Source organism: Hemicordylus capensis, chromosome 6 (genome assembly GCF_027244095.1).
Source record: "Hemicordylus capensis ecotype Gifberg chromosome 6, rHemCap1.1.pri, whole genome shotgun sequence".
In the NCBI taxonomy this organism is placed as follows: Eukaryota; Metazoa; Chordata; class Lepidosauria; order Squamata; family Cordylidae; genus Hemicordylus; species Hemicordylus capensis.
The window spans coordinates 46,749,095-46,772,630 of record NC_069662.1 but is presented as its reverse complement, the minus strand read 5'-3'; the positions used below and the strand labels follow the sequence as shown (position 1 = coordinate 46,772,630).

The window sequence follows — 23,536 nt, the reverse complement described above, 5'->3', positions numbered from 1 at the left end:
CCTAACAACCAGGGCCATATACAGTATCTGAAGCTTGTATTTTCTAATTTCTCTGGAGCTCGAGTGGAATGGGCCTTGCCCAGATCTGTACCGAAGAAGTAGCCTTTAAAACCACATGAGGGCATCATTCATGAAATGTGAAGGCTGGCAGCATGTGCCTATAGAGGGCACATGAAAAGGAGATTATCAAAGAGCGGCCAGGAGTTATTTATTTTCCCATTGCATCTGGCAGTTGAACTGATTCTTGGCTCAGGATACCATATCTGGCTTGGTTTGGGCAAGGGAAAGCAAATGGGAAAATAGTGGAGGAGTTTTTGGTTTTTTAAAAAGGCCATAAGATATAATTAAAGGGGTTAGAGTAATTTGATTTGGGACTTTGAAACTATATTCGGGGAGAAGGGTCTCTTCAGTTATTGAAAATGAGCATAATGTATGAGCGTGTATAAAGACTAGCTTATATACATGCAACACTGCAATACATAGGCATACAGATGTAGAAGCATATTTTGCTACAAGGGGTATAGTGACTTGCTGTTGGCATAGGAATAGGCAGACTCCTAGAGCAGGGGTTTTCAACCAGGATACTTGAACTCCTGGGGGTACTTTCAAGCCTCAAGGGGGTACACAGAACTGTCCTGTCTCCCTGACTTACTTGCATGCTACACCACTGACTCCCTCTCCAGGAGGGGGTGGGAGGGGTGTCAGGCAGCATCCCTCCCTCCTCCTCTCCACATGATTGGCTGGCTAGGCACTCAGGCTCAGCCAACTCTTCCCTCAGCCTGACTGACAGGCTCAGCAGCAAGAAAAATGCTGGCTGATGCTCAGCAGCAGCATTGTCCTTGCTGCTGAGCCTATCAGTCAGGCTGAGGGAGGGAGGGATGAGCTGAGCATCTAGCCATTCAGTCACACGGAATGGGGGAAAGGGGAGATGGGGTCAGGAGCATGCTGTGGAGCCCTGGCCATGAGGCTCTAGAGGACAGGAGGAAAAAGAAAGTCACAGTATAGAGTTAGGACTGGTTTTGGCGTTTGTTGGGGTTTTTTGGCCGGGGGCACAGAGACAAGACCTCTTCCTGGGCAGCACCCCCGCCATATCCAGATGGCTTGCCCTCACTGGAGGAGCACTCGCCTCCCTTCCACCTCCTCCTTCCTTCTCCACCATTGGATTTATTTATTTTTAATTACCTTTGCTTGCCTTTCGCAAACCTGCAATGACAAAAGGCATTGTTTTGGAACAGCACTTCCCCCTGCTGGTGGATTTGCACAAGTGCAGTGAGATTATTATTTTTTTAAAATTCCCTCATATCAGCGATCCCCCTCTCCCTCAGCAACCCCACTGGCCCGAAATTGAGGAGGAGGAGGGGTCAGTGGATGCATTCCAGAGGTGGAATATGATAGCTCCCTGCCTGGAAAAACCGCAGCAATGATGGGCAATATGGATGGACCTTGTCACATTGTATATAATACTGCCTGAGAACCGCTGTGCTCGCGGTTGCGACCCGCTGCCTCATACTGTTACACTTTGCAACACTCTAAGCATTACAAATCTTGTAGTCTGGAAAAGCGCCCTGGGGGTCACAATTCTTGGCTGGGGTACCTGAGGTGAAGCTTTGAGACAGAAGGGGTACACTTGTTTTTAAAAGTTGAAAAACCTGTTCTAGACAGACACAGACACACAGGAGGCAAAAGGGTCTTCAGTTTTTGCAGCTCATTTGTATCCTGCTCCAAGGGGCACAGATTTGGCCCTTATCAGTTCCCAAGTCGGGTGACCACCTCCACAATTCTCAGACCTGCGGAAGAGAGTGTGGAGGCCAGAATGAGTCCAGTGGTTGGGAGTGAGTCTTGGGAGCAGGGAGAGATCCCAGCACAAAAACTGCCCACCCACCTAATATGTACTTTAAATAAATAAACAAGTAAACAAACAAACAAACAAACAAACATAAATAATGAATGAATAAATAAAAAGACTGAGGAAGGAAAAGGCTAATCTTGTCTCTTATGTTTCTGGCAGCAGCCTCCAAAACAAACAAAAAAACCCAACCCCAGCTAGTTCTTTCCCCCTCCTGGTTACTTGGCAACCCTGTGAATCCCATGTGGCCTCACAAATAGGAATCTAGGTGCACAGGCCAGACCAAGACTTCCTCTGCTCTAAAGTCCACCTGGGAGTTATTCACACGTGGTTTCATGCTGAGGGGTAAATGTTGAATGAAGCCACGTCGAATTACACTCGTGGCATGGAGGGAACCAGTCCCTCCCCTCTGCTCTTGGGTTTTCTTTTGGTGCAGGTTCATATCTCATGCCTCCATGTTTTTCTTCTAGCCAATGGGTGGTGGGGAGATGTCTAAAGCCTATATCTGCATTTCTAAAAGAGTGCATCGCTCTTATCATATTAATGATTCAGTGTCAGTGCCTCTCCCTAATTGTTCTGGCGTTTTCTTTTCAGAAAAACTTGGTTAAAACCAGCATTTAAAAAACCCAAAAATACATCGAGATAAGCTAGAATTCGAAAGACAAAGCCCGATTTGTGTGTGGAGTGTTTCCAAGGATCTTGAATGGACTTCAGGGTACGTTTGGCTGGTGTGTGGACTCACACACTCTCTTCCATGGTCATCCTATGAAACTGATTGCCAGGAAATCTAGGACCAACAAGCGGAAGTACTTTTTCACACAACGCATAATCAACTTGTGGAATTCTCTGCCACAAGATGTGGTGACAGCCAACAACCTGGATGGCTTTAAGAGGGGTTTGGATAACTTCATGGAGGAGAGGTCTATCATCGGCTACTAGTTGGAGGGCTAAAGGCCACCTCCAGCCTCAAAGGCAGGGTGCCTCTGAGCACCAGTTGCGGGGCAGTAACAGCAGGAGAGAGGGCACGCCCTCAACTCCTGCCTGTGGCTTCCAGCGGCATCTGGTGGGTCACTGCATGGAACAAGATGCTGATCTAGATGGGCCTTGGGCCTGATCCAGCAGGGCTGTTCTTATGTTCCAGAGGAGATTTGGGGTAACAGCCCTGTCTGTAAAGCCTCCAGGTGACTTCAGCTCACCATCTCGGTCTGAACACTCAAGTCTATGTTGTTTATCATGGCAGTACATCCTAAACAGTCACACAGCTAATGTGACACAAGAAACATTTATCCTTATTGCTATTTTTGTTCATTTATTGCTTTTATAATTGATTCGTTTTTATTGCGATTTATTTTAGCTACATAAGTCGCCTTGAAGGCTTCTTTTTAGAGTTGTAAAGATGAGGTCTAAAGTATTCAAATAAATATATAAATATGATCAAATGTTCCATAGAGCAGGGGTAGAAAGACTTGTACAATCTTTCAGTTTTTTTACAAGAACTCCAAGGTCCACCAACCAGAACCAGGGCATTTTTCACACAGGGCTTTTAGCTTGCAGAATCTCCTCTGGAATGGAGAGTGTGCTTTCACATATTGGCCAGATTGACCCTGAAGTCCCTGCAAACTATCAGGGAGCACTTCACACACGATTCAGGTTTTTCATTCTGCCTGATTTATATCCGTAGTTTAAAAATCCACTTTTTGCGGTGGGGTTTTTCGGGCAACTTCGAAATCGCAGTAAAGCCTGCTGTGTGAAAAATGCCCAGGTGCAAAACAGTGGATCAGGGTCAGAGACAGATGCAAAATGGTAGTCCAAGAAGTAAATCTAATCACCTGCTGCACCCCATCAACCACACATTTGGATAGCCTGCATCTATAAGTACAAATCTACATCCAAGTTGCTATAGACCAGGAAATCTAACAGCCAAATTTAATTTCAAAAAGCCATTTTGTTGTTGCTGTTAAACAATAGAGAGCAAAAACCCTTACTGATCTGTTGCAAATAATCCAGTAATCTACCTTCTGCCCACCCCTGAGGAGAATGCTTTACTGTGTTTTTGAATAAATCACTGGCCTGCCCCCTAATCAGCTTGCGCAGAGGCCAGGGAAATTTGCTCCAACTCTGTATTGAGTGTAATTAGAACATTCCACCATTCCCGATAGAATTCTATGGAATTACCCCCCCCCCACACCCTTAGAGGAGGCTGCCTATTTGCATCTCTGCAGAAGTCACTGCTCTCTGGGCTGGTCTCCTTCCAATCAGAAGGCATGCCTAGAACAGTAACTCAAACAGAAGCACAGCTGATCGGTTCCATCTGAGCTATGAGAGAGGCATCTGTAATGCAAATGAGCATTCTGGACAATGTAGGTTTTAAATTCATTTGCATTACAAAGCTACAGCCAAGCCAGTGCCACACTAATACACATAGCTAATAATTAACTAATTAATAATGAATAATTATTAATAATAATAATTAACTAATACACATCGCTGGCTCTTGCATGTCAGAAGGTTGTTCCAAATGGCAATGTACTCCTGCTTCACGACTATTAGGGTTGGGGGAGTTCATCCGAGGTGGGGGGCAGGGTTTACAGCCACTTCAATATGGTAACAGGTAACTTCAATACTGCCAGAGGCATTATTCCACTTTTTTCATGATGATTGGCCCTTAATGCATAGTATACGTGTCTTTTAAAAATTGCCCTTTGGCGCAGTGTTGAAAACGGTTGTGTGAGCTACTCTGGCATTTTGTGGAGCTGTGTGGAGAGATCCCTGAGATAAAGCGTGAGGCAGAGGTGTGGCTACCACTTAATGGCACAGTGGTGAAGTAACTTGCCTAGGGAGCAAGAGGTTGCCGGTTCAAATCCCCGCTGGCGTATTTCCCAGACTATGGGAAACACGCCAGACCAGTGTTTCTCAACCACTGGTCCGTGGACTGGTGCCGGTCCGCGAGGCGTTGGGTACCGGTCCATGAGGCATCACTAATAAAAATGACACACCCCTCCCCAAAAAAAACAATTTTGGGCCGGCAGGGGCCACCGGAAGCTATCCAGAACTCATTTCCAGGCAGCCCTTGCTTCTGGATAATGTTCATTTCACTTCCTTGAAATGAATATTATGCAGCAGTGAGGGCTGCCTGGAAATGAGCTCCAGAGAACTGCCTGAAATTGTTTTGGGGGGGGTGCCTGGGGGTCAGGGGGGTGACCCCTTTACTCACTGCTGGTCCAGGAAATGGCGCATGTATAATGTACTGGTCCATGACTCCAAAAACGTTGAGAAACACTGCGCCAGACTATGGGGTACACCTATATCGGGCAGCAGTGATAAAGGAAGATGCTGAAAGGCATCATCTCATAGTGTGCGAGAGACAGCAATGGTAAACCCCTCCTGTATTCTACCAAAGATAACCACAGGGCTCTGTGGTATCCAGGAGTTGACACTGACTCGAGGGCACAACTTAACCTTTACCTTAGAGGTGTGGCTGCCTGTGGGGTTTTTTGGTAGAATACAGGAGAGGTTTACCATTGCCATCTCCCGCACAGTATGAGATGATGCCTTTCAGCATCTTCCTATATCGCTGCTGCCCGATAGAGGAGTATCCCATAGACTGGGAAACATACCAGCAGGGACTCGAACCGGCAACCTCTGGCTTGCTAGTCAAGTCATTTCCCGCTGCACCGCTGCAGCTTAATCTAGTGTGCAGTTATTGTTGCATAAGAACACCAGGGAAATATATATATACTAGTATTTTTAAGCCCGTTAAAATAACGGGCGCTAGTAGGGTTGTGCAGACATGGTTGTGAGATCTTTGTGCTTAGTGCAAACTTTTGTTTTGGGCTTTTGGGCCGGTCCCGCCGCCGCCGTTTCTCCTATTCCCTCGCCTGGGCTGGCCCCTTCCCCCTCCCTCTTGCCCTTCCCCCTCTGCCCCTCCCCCTCCCCTTGCGCTCCCCCCCTCTGCATTTTTTTTTCCTGACGGACCGCCGCTCCTCCTCCCGGACGGCAAACAGTTAAGTTTGGAAGCGGCGGCGAAGCAGCAGCAGGAGGCGGTGGCGACTGGGTCCGATGCCGGCCACGGTGGGCCCGACACACCATGCGGCCTGCCGTGGCCGCTGCCGCCGCTTGTCCATCGTTGTGGCTGGCTGCTGGACTGCCACCGCTCCCCCCATTCCCACCTTCTTCCCCTGGTATTGGGGTCCACTGCGGTCTGGCCGTCCGCTGCTGGGCCGGCCCCGCAACCACCAACCATCGGCCCGCCATGGCCGCGGCTGCCATGGGCCCCACTTGCCACCGCCATCGCTTCCCCATCGCCCCATTGCGGCCACCGCCGCCATCGGGCCCTGTCGCCCCACCGCGGCCGGCATCGGCCCCAGTCGCCGCTGCCTCCTGCTGCTGCTTCGCCGCCGCTTCCAGGTATGGAGTTCCGGACCGGGACCCAACATGGCCGCCTGGTGCCTGCGGCTGTATCTTCCTCGGACGTTCTGGGCATGCCCTCTGCGCATGCCCAGAACGGCCAAGGAAGACACAGGCGCAGAGACACGGGCACACACCCTGGCTCTTTATTATAGAGGATATATATATTTTAAAAGGCAGAAAATTACATTTACAGGGGGTTTGGCAGGCACCATTCATGCCCTCTACATGTACTCCCCCCATTCTCTTCACTACCTAGGCACAGGTGATTACGCCAATTGGAAGCAGAAGGCAGGGGCCTCCTCTACAATCCTGCTGGCCAGAAATGCATGGAATGGTGGTGGTGGGATGGAGGGAGAACTGTCTGCGTGAACAAACCTAGTTTGAAAAATCGTAATGAAATGTAATCAACCATAATGAGAAGCAGCAGTGTGAATGGCCTTGATTTACTCCAATTTATGCTTATTTACGCTTATACACGCTTTATATACTCTTGTACTAACTTACACCACTTCCTCCTACAGTAAAGCCCCCAGTCTAGAAAACCTCCTGGTTTTTATTTCCTAAATAGCAGGTGTTGTTTGGGAAGAGTGATCAGGATTGGGAACACAGTACGGGGAGAGAGGAAGTTTAACCCCTTGTCTCCAACACAGTGCTGATCTAGATTGCCCTTCCCACTATGGTTTTTTTATTTGCCCCAGGAGGGAAGCTGTGTTCTGTGACAGCTGAGGGTTCTGTAGCAGCTGGGGGGTGGGGTGGAGGGAGTTGGTTTTGTGGTAGCAAGCCTGAATGCAGGAGTGAGTGACAAAATGGCAAATGCAGTTCAATGTAAGCATGTGTAAAGTGATGCATATTGGGGCAAAAAACCCCAACTTCACATATACACTGATGGGGTCTGAGCTGTCAGAGAGCCAGCGTGGTGTAGTGGTTAGAGTGCTGGACTAGATCTGGGGAGACCCGAGTTCAAATCCCCGTTCAGCCATGAAACTAGCTGGGTGACTCTGGGCCAGTCACTTCTCTCTCAGCCTAACCTACTTCACAGGGTTGTTGTGAAAGAGAAACTCAAGTATGTAGTACACTGCTCTGGGCTCCTTGGAGGAAGATATAAATGTTAAAAAAAATGTAAATGTAAAAAAAAATACTAGTGACTGACCAGGAAAGAGATCTTTTGGTCCTGGGAGTGCTCACTGAAAATGCTGACTCAGTGCGTGGCAGCTGTAAAAAGCAAATTCCATGCTAGGGATCATTAGGAAGGGGCTTGAAAATAAAAGTGCTAATATCATACTGCCCTTATACAAATCTATGGTGCGGCCACATTTGGAGTACAGGTGGACCCTGTTATCCACGAGGGTTCCGTTCTCAGCTATGACCCTGGACAACAGAACAGGGGTAACGAGACCTGAAGTCAATGGGAATCAGGGGGTTAGGTTCCTGGAGGCTTTACACAAAGGGCTTCCCCCCACCCCAAATCTCCTTCAAGAGTGAGTGGGTGCATTCACACACCAGCCAAACTTACCCCAAAGCCCCTTCGAGATCCCTGACCCACTCCACACACAAATCGGGCTTTGTCTTGCGAATTCTAGCTTATCTCTTGGTATTTCCGGGTTTTTAAAATACTGGTTTTAAGCTACTTTTTCTGAAAACACCAGAGTAAATAGGGAGAGGACTGATGTAGAATCATTAGCATGATAAGAGAGATACTCTCTTTACAAATGCAGATGTAGCTCTTCAGTACTCGCTCCTCCCCCGGCCATTGACTAGAAGGAAATCACAAAGGAAAACATGTGAACCTGCATCAAAAACAAACCCAAGATTAGAGGGGAGGGGTTGCTTCCCTCAATGCCATGAGTGTACTTCGAATTTGCTTCGTTCAACATTTACTACGCAGCATGACCATGTGCGACTAACACTCTGGAGGGCAAAAGAAATGCTTTAAAAGGCTGAAATAAGAGAAAACAACATAGCATGCTCTCCAGGTCTTCAGCTGTCCAGCAATGCACCCCCTATCCCAATTCAGCCAATCTTCCATGAAAAACCACGTGGAATCCCCCCCACATGAACGAGCCACAAAATGGCTCCTTTCAACAAAATGGTGGCTGGATATGACCTCGAAGGTCATTTCCGGCCACCAAGGATTTTAACCCTTTTGTAAACCGCGTATACCGAGGTTAGGTCTCCATTGCCCGACTGTGGATACATGAAATTGCAGTTGTCGGGAGTGCGTGTGACGAGGTCCACCCATACTGCATACAGTTCTGGTCACTGTATCTTAAGAAGGACATTGTAGAACTGGAAAACATTCAACCAAGATGATAAGGGGCCCAGAGCACCTTCCTTACAAGGCAAGACTACAACAACTGGGCTTTTTAGTTTAGAAAAAAATATGACTAAGGAGAGGAATGATAGAGGTCTATAAAACTATGCATAGCGTGGAGAGAACGGACAGAGAGAAAATTTTCTCCCTCTTTCACAACACTAGAACAGAGATTCCCAACCTGTGGTCTTCCAGAAGTTGCTGAACTATAACTCCCATCATCCCAGGCACAATTTATTCTGGCAGGGGATGATGGGAGTTGTAGTTCAGCAACATCTGGAGGAACCCTGGTTGGGAACCCTTGGACTAGAACCACGAGTCATGTCATGAAACTGATGGCCAGGAAATTTAGGACCGACAAAAAGAAATACTTTTTCACACAATGCGTAATTAACCTATGGAATTCTCTGCCACAGGATTTGGTGACAACAAACAGCCTGGATGACTTTAAGAAGGGCTTAAACCAGAGCCAGCATAGCATAGTGGTTAGACTAGGATCGGGAAGAGCTGAGTTCAAATCCTCATTCAACCACTGAAACTCACTGGGTGACTCTGGGCCAGTCATGTATCTCTCAGCCTAACCTACCTCACAGGGTTGTTGTGAGGATAAAAATAACCATGTACACCGTTCTGAGCTCCTCAGAGGAAGAGCGGGATATAAATGTAATAAATTATAATAAAAACATCTGGCAGACCCCACGTTAAGAACCACTAGCTTAGATAAACTCATGGAGGACAGATCTGACAATAGCTACTAATCTGATGGCTATAGACCACTATCAGGCTTAGAGGCAAGGATGCTTCTGAGTACCAGTTGCAGGGGAGCAACAGCAGGAGAGAGGGCAGGCCTTCATCTCTTGCCTGTGGGCTTCCCTGAGGCATCTGCTGGTGGGCCACTGTGGGAAACAGGATGTTGGACTAGGTGGGCCCTGACCCTGATCCAGCAGGGCTGTTCTTATGCAACTGTTCCCTTTGTTAAGCAGGGTCTACCCTGGTTTGCATTAGGATGGGTGACTGTATGTGAGCACAATCTGCTGTAAGATATTCCCTTAGGGCAGGGCTGCTCAACTTTGGCCCTCCTGCAGATGTTGGCCTACAACTCCTATAATCCTTGGCTATTGGCCACTGTGGCTGGGAATTATGGGAGTTGTAGTCCAAAAACAGCTGGGGGGCCTAAGTTGAGCAGGCCTGCCTTAGGGGATCAGGCCATAGCTCAGTCGTAGAGCATCTGCTTCCATGCAGGTCCTAGGTTCAGTCTCTGCTATCTCCAGATAGAGATCTAACCTCTTGACCTCTCTTCCCCCATGCTGTGATAAGGGTAATCGTGGAGAGGAAAGGATTAAACAGCTCCCCTGCCACTTTTCAGCTCATAATCTCCCCCTCCCAATGTGGTATTTTAAGCTAAAAAGGGGGGTCCCTTGAAATCCATTGGCTGAAGCTATGGGACAAACAAAAGAATATACTTCTTCACACAACACAATCACCAGAGAGTGGCTTCAGACATAAAGGACGTGCAAAGGGAGGAAAGGGTTTGCATGGCAGACTCCACCCTCGGCATTCCGCCTTGCCACTGTCATGTCCAGGAGGGGATCTGTGCTTTATTATGAGGAAGATTTTGTAATTCAAGCGCAGTGCTCCTCTGAATGCCCCTCTTGCACAAATTTTTCATGGAAGCAAGGGAACCAACGCAGAAGTCATTTGTGAATGAAAAACCTGAATTGTGTGTGGAGTGCTCCTCAATAACTCGCAGGGACTTCGGGGTAAATCTGGCTGATATGTGAACGCACACCCTCCATTCTGGAAGAGAAGCGAGCTAAAAGCCCGGCCTAGAACTGTTCCTGGTGATGAACACTAGCATAGGTGTTTTTTTTAAAAAAGAAAAGGATTTCAGACAAATTCACAGAAAATACATTGATCAATAACTAGTAGCTATAGTTACCACCTAATGGCGCAGAGGGGAAGTAACTTGCCTAGGGAGCAAGAAGTTGCTGGTTCGAATCCCCGCTGGTATGTTTCCTAGACTATGGGAAACTCCTAGACTGGGCAGCAGCAATATAGGAAGATGCTGAAAGGCATAATCTCATACTGCACGGGAGGAGGCAATGGTAAACCCCTCCTGTATTTTACCAAAAGAAAACCACAGGGCTCTGTAGTTGCAAGGGGTCGACACCGACTCGACGGCACGCTTTACTTTACCTTTATAATAGCTAAGAATGGAACTTCCAAAGTCAAAAGCAGTATACCTCAGATTTTCAGTTGTCAGGAAAGAATGAGTGGCACTCATCCCCTCTGTATCCTGCTTGTGCCCTCGGCTAGACAGACCTTTAGTGCAATCTAGCAAGGCATTTCTCATGCTCTGAACGTATCTATACAACTCCTGGGTGGCACAGTCTGGTGGGGATGACAATCAGAGAGATTACAGTTGTGGCATTCTGTTTTCCCACTGCACAGACGGCGAAGAGGCACCGGCGAAATGCACACTCGTCACTCCCCAAAGTAACAAGAGAAGCAAGGCTCATCGTGACTGGCTGCTATTTTCCAGCTCAGTGCAGGTTTCCGTCCTTGTCCTCGCAGCTGCTTCTAGCTCTTTGTGTTTCCTTCCTCAGGGCAAGTGAAGTCTTTTCTCAGCTGGGGCAAGCTGCCTTGGTTGCTGCTGCTGCTGGGCTCTGCCTCTCCCTGGAGCAGGGAGGTGTGGCCAGAGAGAGTAGTATAAAGTCCAAAGAATGAGCTTCTCCCCCGTTCAGTGCAGAGTCCCTCTTGCTGGAGATCAGACTCTCTGCTCCGCCAGCAATCCAGCTCTTTGCAACTTTTGCTTCTTGGTCTTTAACTGCCCAGTGACGCCTGCCTGCCTGCCATGCCCTCGGGGACTGTGCCTGTCACACTGCTGCTTCTTGCCCAGGTGGTGTCCGTAAGCCTTGAGGCCATCCAGTGCCCCCCATGTTCCGAGGAGAAGCTGGCACGCTGCAGGGCGCCCCTTGGATGTGATGAGCTGGTACAGGAGCCGGGCTGTGGATGCTGTGCCACTTGTGCCTTGGCGAAAGGGATGCCCTGCGGGGTCTACACGCCTCGCTGCGGCTCTGGGATGCGCTGCTACCCGCCGCGGGGGGTGGAGAAGCCCTTGCACACACTGATGCATGGCCAAGGGGTGTGCATGGATCTGTCTGAAGTGGAAGCGATCCAGGAAAGCATCCAGTCCACAGGTAAGGAGGCATCGGGCTGTGGGGTAGCTTAGACTGGCAGGGGAGGCACAGCAACTGGAAATGCCTCATTTCATAGTGGATCTGAGAGCACCCACGCAAGAGGTGGAGATGGACAGATTTGTTGGGGTGCCTTGTGTTTGATGGCAAGGACTTGGGGGGGACACTCTGTTCCAGCTGCCAGCTCTGAAGACTTGCTGGGCACAGCCATACCCATCTCCTGGGGTCTGGAAAGAGACTGGCACCATTTCAACATTCAGTGCCCTTGGTCTAGGGAGAATTAACTTTGCCCTGTCCTCTCTCGTGCGAGCCCTGCTGTGTGCTGTGTTTGTGGCTAACAATATATGTGGACAACAGCCAGAGGTAACAGACCCCTTGTAACCCTGCAGGTTGGGTTCACAAATGCCGTTTACCTTGGCATTGAGAGTGAGCATCCACACATGCAAAGGCAGGCAGCTTTAGAGGGCAGGCGGCAATGCTGCCTATTACTTCACAAGGAATAATGAAAAGCCATGTGAATGGATCTACTGCCATCTTTTTGTCTGACTTGCTGTTGGTGCTATATCTCATGCTAAAGTGTAGTCCTCTTGGTATGTGTGAATATAGACAGCACAGTGCTCAGCATAAGGGGCATTCCCAGCTCTTTCGGACAGGAGAATGATCTGAAAGGCTCTCCTGGCAGATTTTTGGCATGTAGGTTCAGAGGGAGGCTTTGCTAGCCACCCCATCTCCCATATACAGGGCAAGAAAGGGTTTTGTTATGGAACCTAAGACTGCCTCTTCAGGAGATCCTAACAACAAAAGGGAGACTGAGGCATGCATGCTGGCAAGTGAATGGTGTAGCTGAATGGCTGGCTTCCTCCTCTCACCCCCCATCTCTTTCAGTGCATGCTTATATATGTGGAAGAGAGCTGAGAGTATGTAACACATATCCATATCCATACACACGTCCACAGGATCTTGCTCTCGCATTCCATGTTAATTTGGACTCATTAGCACTCTCTGGTTCTGTACCTGTAGTCAAGAATGCAGATTAGAATCCCCACGTCACCTCGATGCATGCAATGAAAGGTTTTTAAAAAGCAATCTAGCTACTCTTCAAAGACCATAACTATAAAAAGCACGACAATAGCTTAAATGTGCTAAGGTATAATTAATTCCCATTAAATCACTACAAGTATGCATTCCAATGGCATAAGCAACTCTGCCTTTTCACTTTGAGTTCATAAATCTGGACTAACTACCACTCACGAACAGCGCTCTATATTGGCATCTATGCTACCTCTGCCAATATGCACTTAAAGAACATAGGAAGCTGCCATATGCTGAGTCAGACCATAGGTCCATCTCGCTCAGTATTGTCTACACAGACTGGCAGCGGCTTCTCCAAGGTTGCAGGCAGGAATCTCTCCCAGCCCTATCTTGGAGATGCCAGGGAAAGAACTTGGAGCCTAGATGCTCTCCATCCCCTAAGGGGAATATCTTACAGCACTCACATTTCTAGTCTCCCTTTTGTATGCAACCAAGGTGTATCCTGCTTAGCTTAAGGGGACAAGTCATGCTTGCTACCACAAGACCAGCTCTCTTCCCTATAAACATAGTAAACATAGTAAAGAGGCAAACCTCTTTCAGTCAGGTTATCAAGTTATTTTCTTGGCAGGATTGCTGCATTTAATAAATGACAGACAGAAACTCAACAGGTGACGCTCCCCCATGCTGACCCTTTCCCAGTCACTACATTTCATGCTGGGGAATAAAGCAGCAGGTGGAATTTCTGTGCCTGCATTCAAGGACACTAGACTGCTGCCCCATGCCTTTTAGTTCACTTCACACGCAATCTCAGCAGCATGAGAACCACTTCTGTATGGTGTGATTCATTGCTGCAGGAGTACATGTGTGAATCACACAACCACATGGGCAGGAGTGCTTGTGTGGGCCTCTCTCATGTATTCAGCATTCATCCTGGGAGCAACAGTGCAGACTGGGTGGGAAAGATCCACAGCACTGGCCTCTCCCATGGGGTCATGTTAACCACCCAAGTGTTAACCACCCAGCATGGGAGAGCATCACTCTCAGAAATGGCTTCCATGCTGCTGAGAGTGCATATGAAGGGGGCATGACAGATTAGTCATCCCTTAACATGACCTATCTACATTACGTGACCTCCAGTATATGCCATTAGTATATGCCATTGAGTATAGATGATGGAACTCCCGTGGCAGTATTCCCAGATCTATTAATCATGAAAAAAAGGAGTTTGGAAAAAAGGATAGGAGTTTGTGTAAAAACGCTCTACACACTCTAAAGACAAGGACCGGCAACCTGTTATCTGAAAGGACTAGAAACAGAGGTACACTGGAGAGAATTCAGAAAAGCATACAGTATGTTGATTAAATGCAAATCAATCTTCCTTATGGGTGGATTCACATGGCACATAACATGCATTTAGCAGGCAGTTCGTACTAAATAAGAGTTTGGTAGCAAAGAGTACTAGTAGAAGCTACCTCAAATGCTACTATTAGTAGACAAGTAGTAAGCTTACTAGTACTTACTAGGGAGACCAGATTCTGAGAAGGACACAACTCCTGTACTTTCAATAGTTGGGATTTTGGGTAGGTGACGCTTGACATGCCAGGGTGAGAAAAGCTGCATTTGCTGAAATTCCCCCTTCTAGACTATTAATGGCACAAAGGCCTTATCCTCCATTGCATCTGCTCATCCCAATACTTCCAGGCAGATCCAGTGTAAACACCCCAACACAGTTTGGACTCATGTGCCACGATTGCAACTCACCGCTTCTTGGAAAACCTTTCAAGTGTGGACTATGCCAGGAAGTGGCACACTGCACATGTCAAGGACATGTAAATAGCATTCAGCCATGATTGGGTAGAGCTCTTGCACTGGAATGTCCTGAATCACGATGCCTGATTTCTACTGCACAGAACCTTGAGTTTAAAGAGAGAGAAAACAAGGTTAGAGAGAACCGTGAGACTTTGGAGGGACTAGATCAGTGATGAAAGTGGGTTGCATGGTTTCCCCCCAAGTCCCATATGCATTTACTAGAATTCTTATTGGTATTTGCGCCGATAGCAGTTTCACTCCCTGGACAACAGTAGCCAGAAGATTAAGAACATAAGAACAGCTCTGCTGGATCAGGCCCAAGGCCCATCCAGTCCAGCATGCTGTTTTATACAGTGGCCCACCAGATGCCCCTGAGAAGCCCACAGGCAAGAGGTGAGGGCACAGCCTCTCTTGTTTGGGACTGCAACACTGATTATTGGGCCTGACCATTGAGACTGCAGCATAGGATAGGGCTCATCTCAACCCACACCATGGGGCCCTTGCAGCAGCTCTTTTCTTTTCTTTTTAAAGATGGAAATTAAAAAGTCTAATTTAACATTATGTGTAGTATAGTTTGGCCATAAGCTCAGGGATGGATGCAAGTGAAAGTAAGATTGCACAAGTATGGTTGCCAACTGACCCAAAATCAGTCTGGCTAGCGCTTGTGCCACTAAGTGCAGAAATCAGCAGGTGAAACCTTCACCCGCTGATTGTAGCTGATCCTGCTGCTATTAAGGCATAGTTCAGGGGTGGCCAACCTAAGGCTCTTCAGTGTTGTTGGAGTACAACTTGCATCACCTCCAGCCTCAGCTTTTTGCAGCCGGAGATGATTGGAGTTGTAGTCCAGCAAATAGTTAGAAAGCCTCAGGCACCTCTGGCATAGTTACAGGGGCTAAAGAGTTGGCAGCTTGACTGGCACCCCCATTTCTTGTTTCAAATTTCAAATGGATTTTCAATAATATCAGACTAAGTCACAATACTAAGGGATCCACTATGTCTTAAAAAACCAGCAGCCTCCCCCCACCCCGAAAAATCACAGCACAGAAATACGTAACTAATTTCATCATGAGCACCGTGAACCAGGCAGTAAAGGGGAGCGGGGTGGGGGTGGTGGGGGATGCAGCAAATATACCAGTTGTTTTAAGTTTCAGCAATACAATTGATATTGTATGCTGGGGCTGCACAACTCTGGCTGTCCAGCTGTTGGATTACAGCTTCCGTAATCCCAAGCCACAGTGGTCAATAGTCAGAAATGATGGGAGTTGACAGCGAGAGGGCTGATGTTGTGCAGCCCTGCCATACACCATATAAAATGTATAGCATAAATAATAACCTTGGATAGGATTTTACTGATTTCTGTAGTCTCTGGCCTCTCATCAGGGGATGGAACAATCCAACACCCACACAGATGGTCAAAGCCTATAATAAAGTTGGCATGACCTCGCAGTAAAGGCTTTGCAGCTAGATGCTATGGGGTCCTCATTGTGGGGGTGGGACAGGATGAAGAAGTCAGAGGCAAATTGGAAATGATTCTTTGCCTCTCCAGAACTGGCATGAAATACCGAAATACACACCAAGTATCACACCCATCCTTGGATGGAGATCCCAGTTGCAGTCCCTGGCAGCATCTCCAGGTAGTGCTGGGAGAGACTCCTGCCTGAAACTGCTCCCATCAGTATAGACCACACTAAGCAAGAGGAGCCAATGGTTCAGGCAGCTTCCTTTGTTCACAAGGATAAGATGTACAACGCATCTTGATTAAAATGTGTGATTGTTATGGGGTGGGTGCAAGCCACCTAATAATGCAGCAGGGAAGTAACTTGCCTGGAGAGCCCGAGGTTGCCGGTTCGAACGCTGGCATGTTCCCCAGACTATGGGAAACACCTATATCAGGCAGCAGCGGTATAGGAAGATGCTGAAAGTCATCACCTCATACTGCGCAGGAGATGGCAATGGTAAACCCCTCCGGTATTCTACCAAAGACAACCACAGGGCTCTGTGATTGACAGGAGTTGACACTGACTTGATGGCACAACTTTACTTTTATGGGGTGGGCAGAGCAAATGAATCCTGTTAGTTGGCCATCTCAAGTATAAAATATATTACAAAAAGGAGGCCAAATGTTACTTACAAATTGGTATGATTATACATTTAATATCCCATAATATGTTGGCAGTTTGTTCACATTAACTTTCATCTCATCTAGCCTTGTATAGATGAGAAAGGAACAAGAAAGCAATAGGGGCCAGCAGCTGAAAGACAAATGGTCCCACCCTTGGGCAAGATGCTGGGATAGATGGCCTTTCGTTGCCTCCAGGTTTATGTTTCTACAATGCAACCAGTGTGGTATAGGTGCTAACTACTTGACTTAGACCCAGGGAAACCTGGGGTTATATCTCTGCTCTGCCACAAGGCTCACTGGTTGACCGCTATGTTTCCGCTTAACTTTCCAGTATTGTTGTGAAGATAAAGGGAGGCAACCACATCAGCCACCCAGAGGGACAGGTGGTAATAGGGGGACAGTAACAAGAATATAAAGTAGGAATGGGAAATCTGTTGGCTAGGAGATTGCTACTGGTCCTGATGGTTATATGCTATGCCCAGGTTTAGGGACAGCATGCCTCTAAACACCAGTTGCAGGCTGAGCAACAACAGACAGAGAGGGGAATGCCTACATGTGAGCTTCCAAGAGGCATCTGGTAGGCCCCTATGGGAAACACAATGCTGGATTAGAGAGGTCTGCCTCTTAAATTAGTTCTGCATAGGAGGGGGAGGCTTTAGGTAGGAAATGCAGTTTGTCTTCATGTGCAGTCAAGGCATCCAATAACTGAGAGCATTGTCCCTATGGACTACCTGGTATATTGCTGGGCAGGCCATCTACTTAATTATAAAATGTGTATAAAATGTAAAAATAAATAAATAAATCTACTTAATTAGGATGCCAAATTATTAGGGAGCAATAGGCAGAAGGCGCTTAACCTACTCTCTCATTGTCCCTATTTCCTGACACTTGACCCTGATAAATGACTGTCCCTATTTTGCCTTTGGGGGATTTCTTTTAAAAAGTGTGTTAGTGCTGGAGTTCTAAAGTGTACATAAGAATAAGAACATAAGAACAGCCCTGCTGGATCAGGCCCAAGGCTCATCTAGATCAGCATCCTGTTTCGCACAGTGGCCCACCAGATGCCACTGGAAGCCACAGGCAGGAGTTGAGGGCATGCCCTCTCTCCTACTGTTACTCCCCTGCAACTCAGAGGCATCCTGCCTTTGAGGCTGAAGGTGGCCTGTAGCTCTCCAACTAGTAGCCGATGATAGACCTCTTCTCCATGAAGTTATCCAAACCCCTCTTAAAGCCATCCAGGTTGTTGGCTGTCACCACATCTTGTGGCAGAGAATTCCACAAGTTGATTATGCGTTGTGTGAAAAAGTACTTCCATTTGTTGGTCCTAGATTTCCTGGCAATCAATTTCATGGGATGACCCCTGGTTCGAGTGTTATGTGAGAGGGAGAAGAATCTCTCTCTGTCCACTCTCTCAACACCATGCATGATTTTATAGACCTCTATCATGTCTCCCCACAGTTGTCTTTTTTCTAAACTAAAAAGCCCCAGGTGTTGTAGCCTTGCCTCATAAGAAAGGTGCTCTCGGCCCCTGTTCATATTGGTTGCCCTCTTCTGCACCTTTTCTAGTTCTACAATGTCCTTCTTTAGATGTGGTGACCAGAATTGTATGCAGTACTCCAGGTGTGGCCTCACTATAGTTTTGTATAAGGGCATTATAATGTTAGCCATTTTATTTTCAATCCCCTTCCTAATGATCCCTAGCATGGAATTGGCCTTTTTCACAGCTGCCACACATTGAGTCGACACTTTCAACGGGCTGTCCACCATGACCCCAAGATCCCTACAGATTAAACTGTAGGTCCCCAGATGTTATTGGATTACATTCGTCACAGCAGGGCTGCACAACTTTGGCCCACCAGGTGTTTTTGGATTACAACTTCCATCCTCCCCAATTACAGTGGCAAATAGTCCGGAATGATGGGAGTTGTAGTCCAACAATAGCTGGAGGGCCAGAGTTGTGCAGCTCTGCTCCGCAGTCACAATAACCAAAGGTCATTTGGGTCCCAGATGGTGTTGGAGTACAACTCCCATCCTCCCTAGCCACAATGATTTTTGGCTATTTTGGCTGGGAAGGATGAGATTTGAACTCCACCACCATCTGGGGACCCAAAGCTGGGAACCTCTGTGTTAGCGTGTCCACACGTGAAGTAGGATATGACTAGATTCCCTTCCACAACCACTCCCATAACCGCCTGTCAGTGGAGTAAGGGCTTCTGAATAAGTACAGCTGGCTTAAGTGCGAGACTGAACATTATATTAAACTTTCCAAAATTACTAGATTAATCTAGTTATTAGATTAAGTTACTAGATTAACGGTCAGTTTATCAGGAGCATTTCCAGATGGGGCATTGTCTGTGATTGTCACGCCTTGTTCACTCATTCTTTATGGGGGATTCACACAACATCATCATCAATCCATTGTCCAGTCGTATTTTCCCCACACTTAAATCATTACATGCTTTAAATCATGTTTAACAACAGTGGTAATGATTGCATTACCTCAGGAACCTTGGTGTCAAGTACAATAGAGTATCTCTGTTTTCATCTGTGGAGTGTGGGAAGCTCTGAATGATCACTTTTTTACCCTGGGTCTGTGCCCTTAGCATCAGCCCAACACACAGTGCCCAGGCCAAGCATAATTTCTTTGGGTCCATTACAAATTTATAACAACATACACACACCCCTCTGAAGGAGGAGGAGGAGGCCTGGTCTGTTCTGAAAAAGAGATGTAAGTTTTGGGCAGTATAGAAATATGTTAAACAAACAAACAAACTGGAGGACTGATTGGTGCCCTTTAGCTTCTTTAGATCTTGTAGTTTAAGTTCCTTCCATGTTTGGTTGCCTGGTTTGTATTTATAGCCAGAAAAGGCAATGTGGCATGTATATTCATTATATCTTGAGAGGAATTCAGATTCCCTTCAGACCCTGTCCTCTGTCCCTGGGATCTAGTGTCAGTTCTAATACGCACCAGAGGCCTAACTTATTTACTCACATACATTCTGGAACCTGTACATCCTATTAGCAGCTTTGGCTCCCAGGATGGATCTCCATGCCCCTAATTGTGGTGCCTGCCCCTCCTTCTTCCTACTCGGCCTATGAGCTGCCATGCCCTCTTGGTGCCGCTTCTCTATGCATCAGAAACGGCCTCAGGAGTTAAGAACTACAATTCCCAGAGCTCCTTGAGAGAGTATGTCACATATGGAGACACACATCTCTTTGTTTCGCCCAGGGTTTCCTGTGTAAGCAGACAGAGGGAAAGCCTTAGGAGCAACTTCTCTCACTTAATAATTTGGGGTGTGTGGAGGGGGAAGAGGGAGAGACACATATGTTTTGGGAGGAGTTCAGTAAAATGGTGTGTGTGTGGTGGGGGGGACCTCAAGCATATTCTCTCTCTCTCTCCTAGAAGAGGGCCTGGGCCAGCAACTCACTCAAAACCTTTTAAAGTGGCGACTCACTTATATTTAGCCTGGGAACATCAACTGTCCCTATTTAACCCAGCATTATATCTCTCCCACTGGCTGTTGCTGAAATCTTCCTTCTGTATGGTTTGGGATTGTGGACCCTTTTGTGACAGGGAACCATCTTCTCATTCCTTAAGCCATGCAAACCACTTTGAAAACTCTCCTATTGTTGAAAAATGATATAGAACTATTCTAAATAATACATCCAGATTGTTGTTTGTGATGTTTCAATACTGCTCCCGATCAGCCCCAGCAAGTCTTCCAAGATCCGGACACCTTGTATAGATGCAGAGCAATCAGCTTGCATAAACATTCTCAAGCCTAATCTACAATTTAGCCTCATTTCTTCTCCTCCTCCTCTCTCTTTTCTTCTGTAATAGGCTTGCAGTTCAGACTGGGCCTTCCTGGACCACTCAGGCCTGAGTAAAGTGTTGTCTTCCCCACCTGCTTGGGCTCTACCAACTACAGAAATTAAGCAAAACCTTTCCTGGCGTGGACTTGTAGTGGGGAAAGTGTCACCTGCTACATTTCTGGGTGTCAAGCGGCTGTTAAAAGCGCATGACCGGGCCAGTGATAACGGCTTCTGCTTAAGGCAGAGTCCAAAATTCTGTGGCTCACTTGCTGAGGCCTGGCATCTCAAACTTTTTAAAAGTCATCTGGGAGATTATATGTCGATAGTTAAAGAAGTTAAATGTATGAGCCAGGAGTGTGGATCAGTTTGAGGCAAGAGAGATGGAGGGAAATGACTCAGCTGCCACTGCCAAAGTAATAATATCCCAGAGTCAAACTGTAATTCTAGCAATTGTATCCTCCATTGCAGCTGTGGTTCAAGACCTCCCCCCCCCCCCCGTCCCGCCCTCCGCTCACTGCCTAGCCTACCTTCCAGGCTGGGATATTTGAGAGCCCCAAACTCCTGAGGGCAATTTGGAGTCTCCAGAGGCTTGAGTGCAGAAGAACTGAGAGGTAAATGGGCCTCTTTCACACACACTAGTTAACTAAATGCAGAGTACTTTTGTATAGGTGGATTTTTCCATATCTTTTCAAAGCATGTTTAAGCTTCATTTTCTTCTACCTTTTCTGCTTCATATCAGCACTGACTCCTTTTTTCTCTCTGAATTGGAAAGTTTCGGTCCAGAGATTCCCTTATATGCCCCACTGCCCAGGAGGGTGTTGATTGGCTATCTTACTTGAGTCATCTGCATTGTTTTATTGTATGATATTTCAAGGCACCTCTTCATATAACTTGATATTTGTGATTGGCATCTTTTTTCCTGCAAGCATTCCCATACTTAACAGCTGTGAAACAAGTAAAAGTTCAACAGGTTAGGTTTTCTATCACTACATCTCTATGCAGGGAAAAGCTTCTCCTGTTGATTTCTGGATACATAGTTGTTAAAGGTATGCACAAAGATCCACCTCTGCAAAACTGATCAAGGAGAATTTTCATTATTTATCTCCAGTCAGAAAAAAATTGCAGTGTTAGCATACCTAGAGACTGCAACTAAGTCAACAACAGAGGGACTTTAAAGTTAGAATTGGAATTAATGTTTCAAAATGTACTAACTTGGATGTAAATCTTATCTGAGTTACTTTTGAGTGCAAAAGTTTAGAACTAGAGCATTCATGTGAAATATAGAAATGTTTCTTTTGGGAAAGGCTTAATGTGTAAGACCAAGTGTTCTCCTTCAGAATATGCTTTGTCTCTATTTTTGCTCCCCAAACATTTTTCCCTTGGAAGTTTTTCACACTCTTCTTTTATTTCGCATCTCCTCCGGAATGGAAGGGGTGCATTCACATATCGGCCAAATTTACTCAGAAGTCCCTGTGAGCTATCGGGGAACATTTCACATACAATTCGGGGTTTTTATTGTGCATTATACGTTATTGTGAGTTACAAATTATAGCACGTTTGGATTTTTTTAATTGCGTGCTATGAATTATTGTGCTTTAGAGTGTAGCCCAATTAATTTCAGGGGTAAAAAAATCCACTTTTTGCTTCGTTTCTTGGGGGCAACTTTGAACTCGCAGTAAAGCCTCTCAGTAAATCCGCAGTAAAGTCTGCTGTCTGGGAAAGCTCCTGGTGTTGCAACTTGTGTTGCAGCACAAGTCCTATTCATACATCATATTCAATATTCATACAAGTGTGCAATGTACATGGGTACAGTTATTCACATATGCTGAATGCAGGTGCAGCAGTACACTTGCTATCTGTATCATGCATTTGAGGAGTCTGTACCCAGATTCACTTTTTAAATGAATGCAGGTACAGTTATTCACAGGGGCATAGCTAGGGAGGAGGGGGCCTGTGTTCGTCTCTCTCCCCAACAGCCCCTTGGAGTGGGGGAGATAATGAAGAAAATAGGAAGGGGTGGATCTGGGGCTCCCTCAAGAGGTGGGGGCCCCAGTTTCTTTGAACCTATCCTCAATTGAACCTCAATTATAGCTAAACCCCTGGTCATTTACACAAGTATGAGTGTACAGACATCTGAATGCAGGTACAACATAATAGGCCTGTTCAAACAAACATCACAATCGGGGTAGGAGGTATTCTATCCTGGTTTGCTTGATTGTGTGAACTCACAAAAATCTTTCCAACCCAGGTTGCTCAAAGCAGGATAGCTTGCCTTTTGTATCCTGCTCTTAACCAAGGTAGGGGGAGACGAGAGCTCTCCTACCTTGCTTTTCTGGTCATCTTGATCCACTTACCTCTTGTACTTGGCTACTGGGACCTAGCAGGCCTAGAAACAATGGAGAGCTATGGCTACAGAAGCTGCCATCCATGGATGTGTCACCCTGTAAAGTACACAGTGGCGCGATTCACATGATCGACCTGGGCAGGCTGGGAAGGTGCGGGGAAAAGGCTGCACTTAACCTACCTTCCCCCCAGACGACCAAACTGTCCATCCTCAGTGCGCCTCCCATGTGCCCACACGGGCAGCCCTGCTCCATGCAGCCCCATGAAGCACAGAGCAGAGTGGAGGGATCCGCGGCCGGAACTTGTTGTTCCAGCCTCCAGGCATCCCTCAAAGCAATGCGGGGCACACATGTTGCATTTGGATTTCCCCCATCATACGGGCGCTCTATGCGCTCATCTCTGTGATTCTGCAGGCTGCATGCAGCACGAGGAGTCACACGATACAGATGAGGAGTCACACACTGGTAGCCAGCATGGTGTAGTGGTTAGAGTGCTGGACTAGAACCAGGGAGACCCGAGTTCCAATCCCCATTCAGCCATGATACTAGCTGGGTGACTCTGGGCCAGTCACTTCTGTCTCAGCCTATCCTACTTTACAGGGTTGTTGTGAGGAGAAACTTAAGTATGTAGTACACCGCTTTGGGCTCCTTGGA

General features: G+C 47.0%; 2 protein-coding genes across 22 annotated transcripts in view; one reads left to right on the top strand and one right to left on the bottom strand.

Annotated features, from left to right (window-relative positions):
* LOC128329473 (collagen alpha-1(XVIII) chain-like) overlaps positions 1 to 23,126 on the bottom strand; it is a 79,847-nt gene extending 56,721 nt beyond the window's left edge. For 2 of the 21 annotated variants that reach the window (XM_053260762.1, XM_053260768.1), the window contains exons 1-4: positions 19,720 to 19,980; positions 14,558 to 14,709; positions 1,595 to 1,787; positions 1,183 to 1,203 (exon numbers count right to left, since the gene is read on the bottom strand). The gene's annotated coding sequence lies outside the window, so the exon portion shown is untranslated. Of the gene's footprint in view, positions 1 to 1,182; positions 1,204 to 1,594; positions 1,788 to 10,763; positions 11,324 to 14,557; positions 14,710 to 19,226; positions 19,672 to 19,719; positions 19,982 to 22,894; positions 22,934 to 23,064 lie in introns of those variants that run through there. The other 19 variants (XM_053260764.1, XM_053260765.1, XM_053260754.1 and 16 more) reach the window with 17 other exon arrangements.
* IGFBP4 (insulin like growth factor binding protein 4) overlaps positions 11,422 to 23,536 on the top strand; it is a 67,822-nt gene continuing 55,707 nt past the window's right edge. Inside the window, exon 1 of the mRNA XM_053260769.1 lies at positions 11,422 to 11,767. Coding sequence (XP_053116744.1) covers positions 11,422 to 11,767 — 346 coding nt within the window. The remainder of the gene's footprint in view (positions 11,768 to 23,536) is intronic.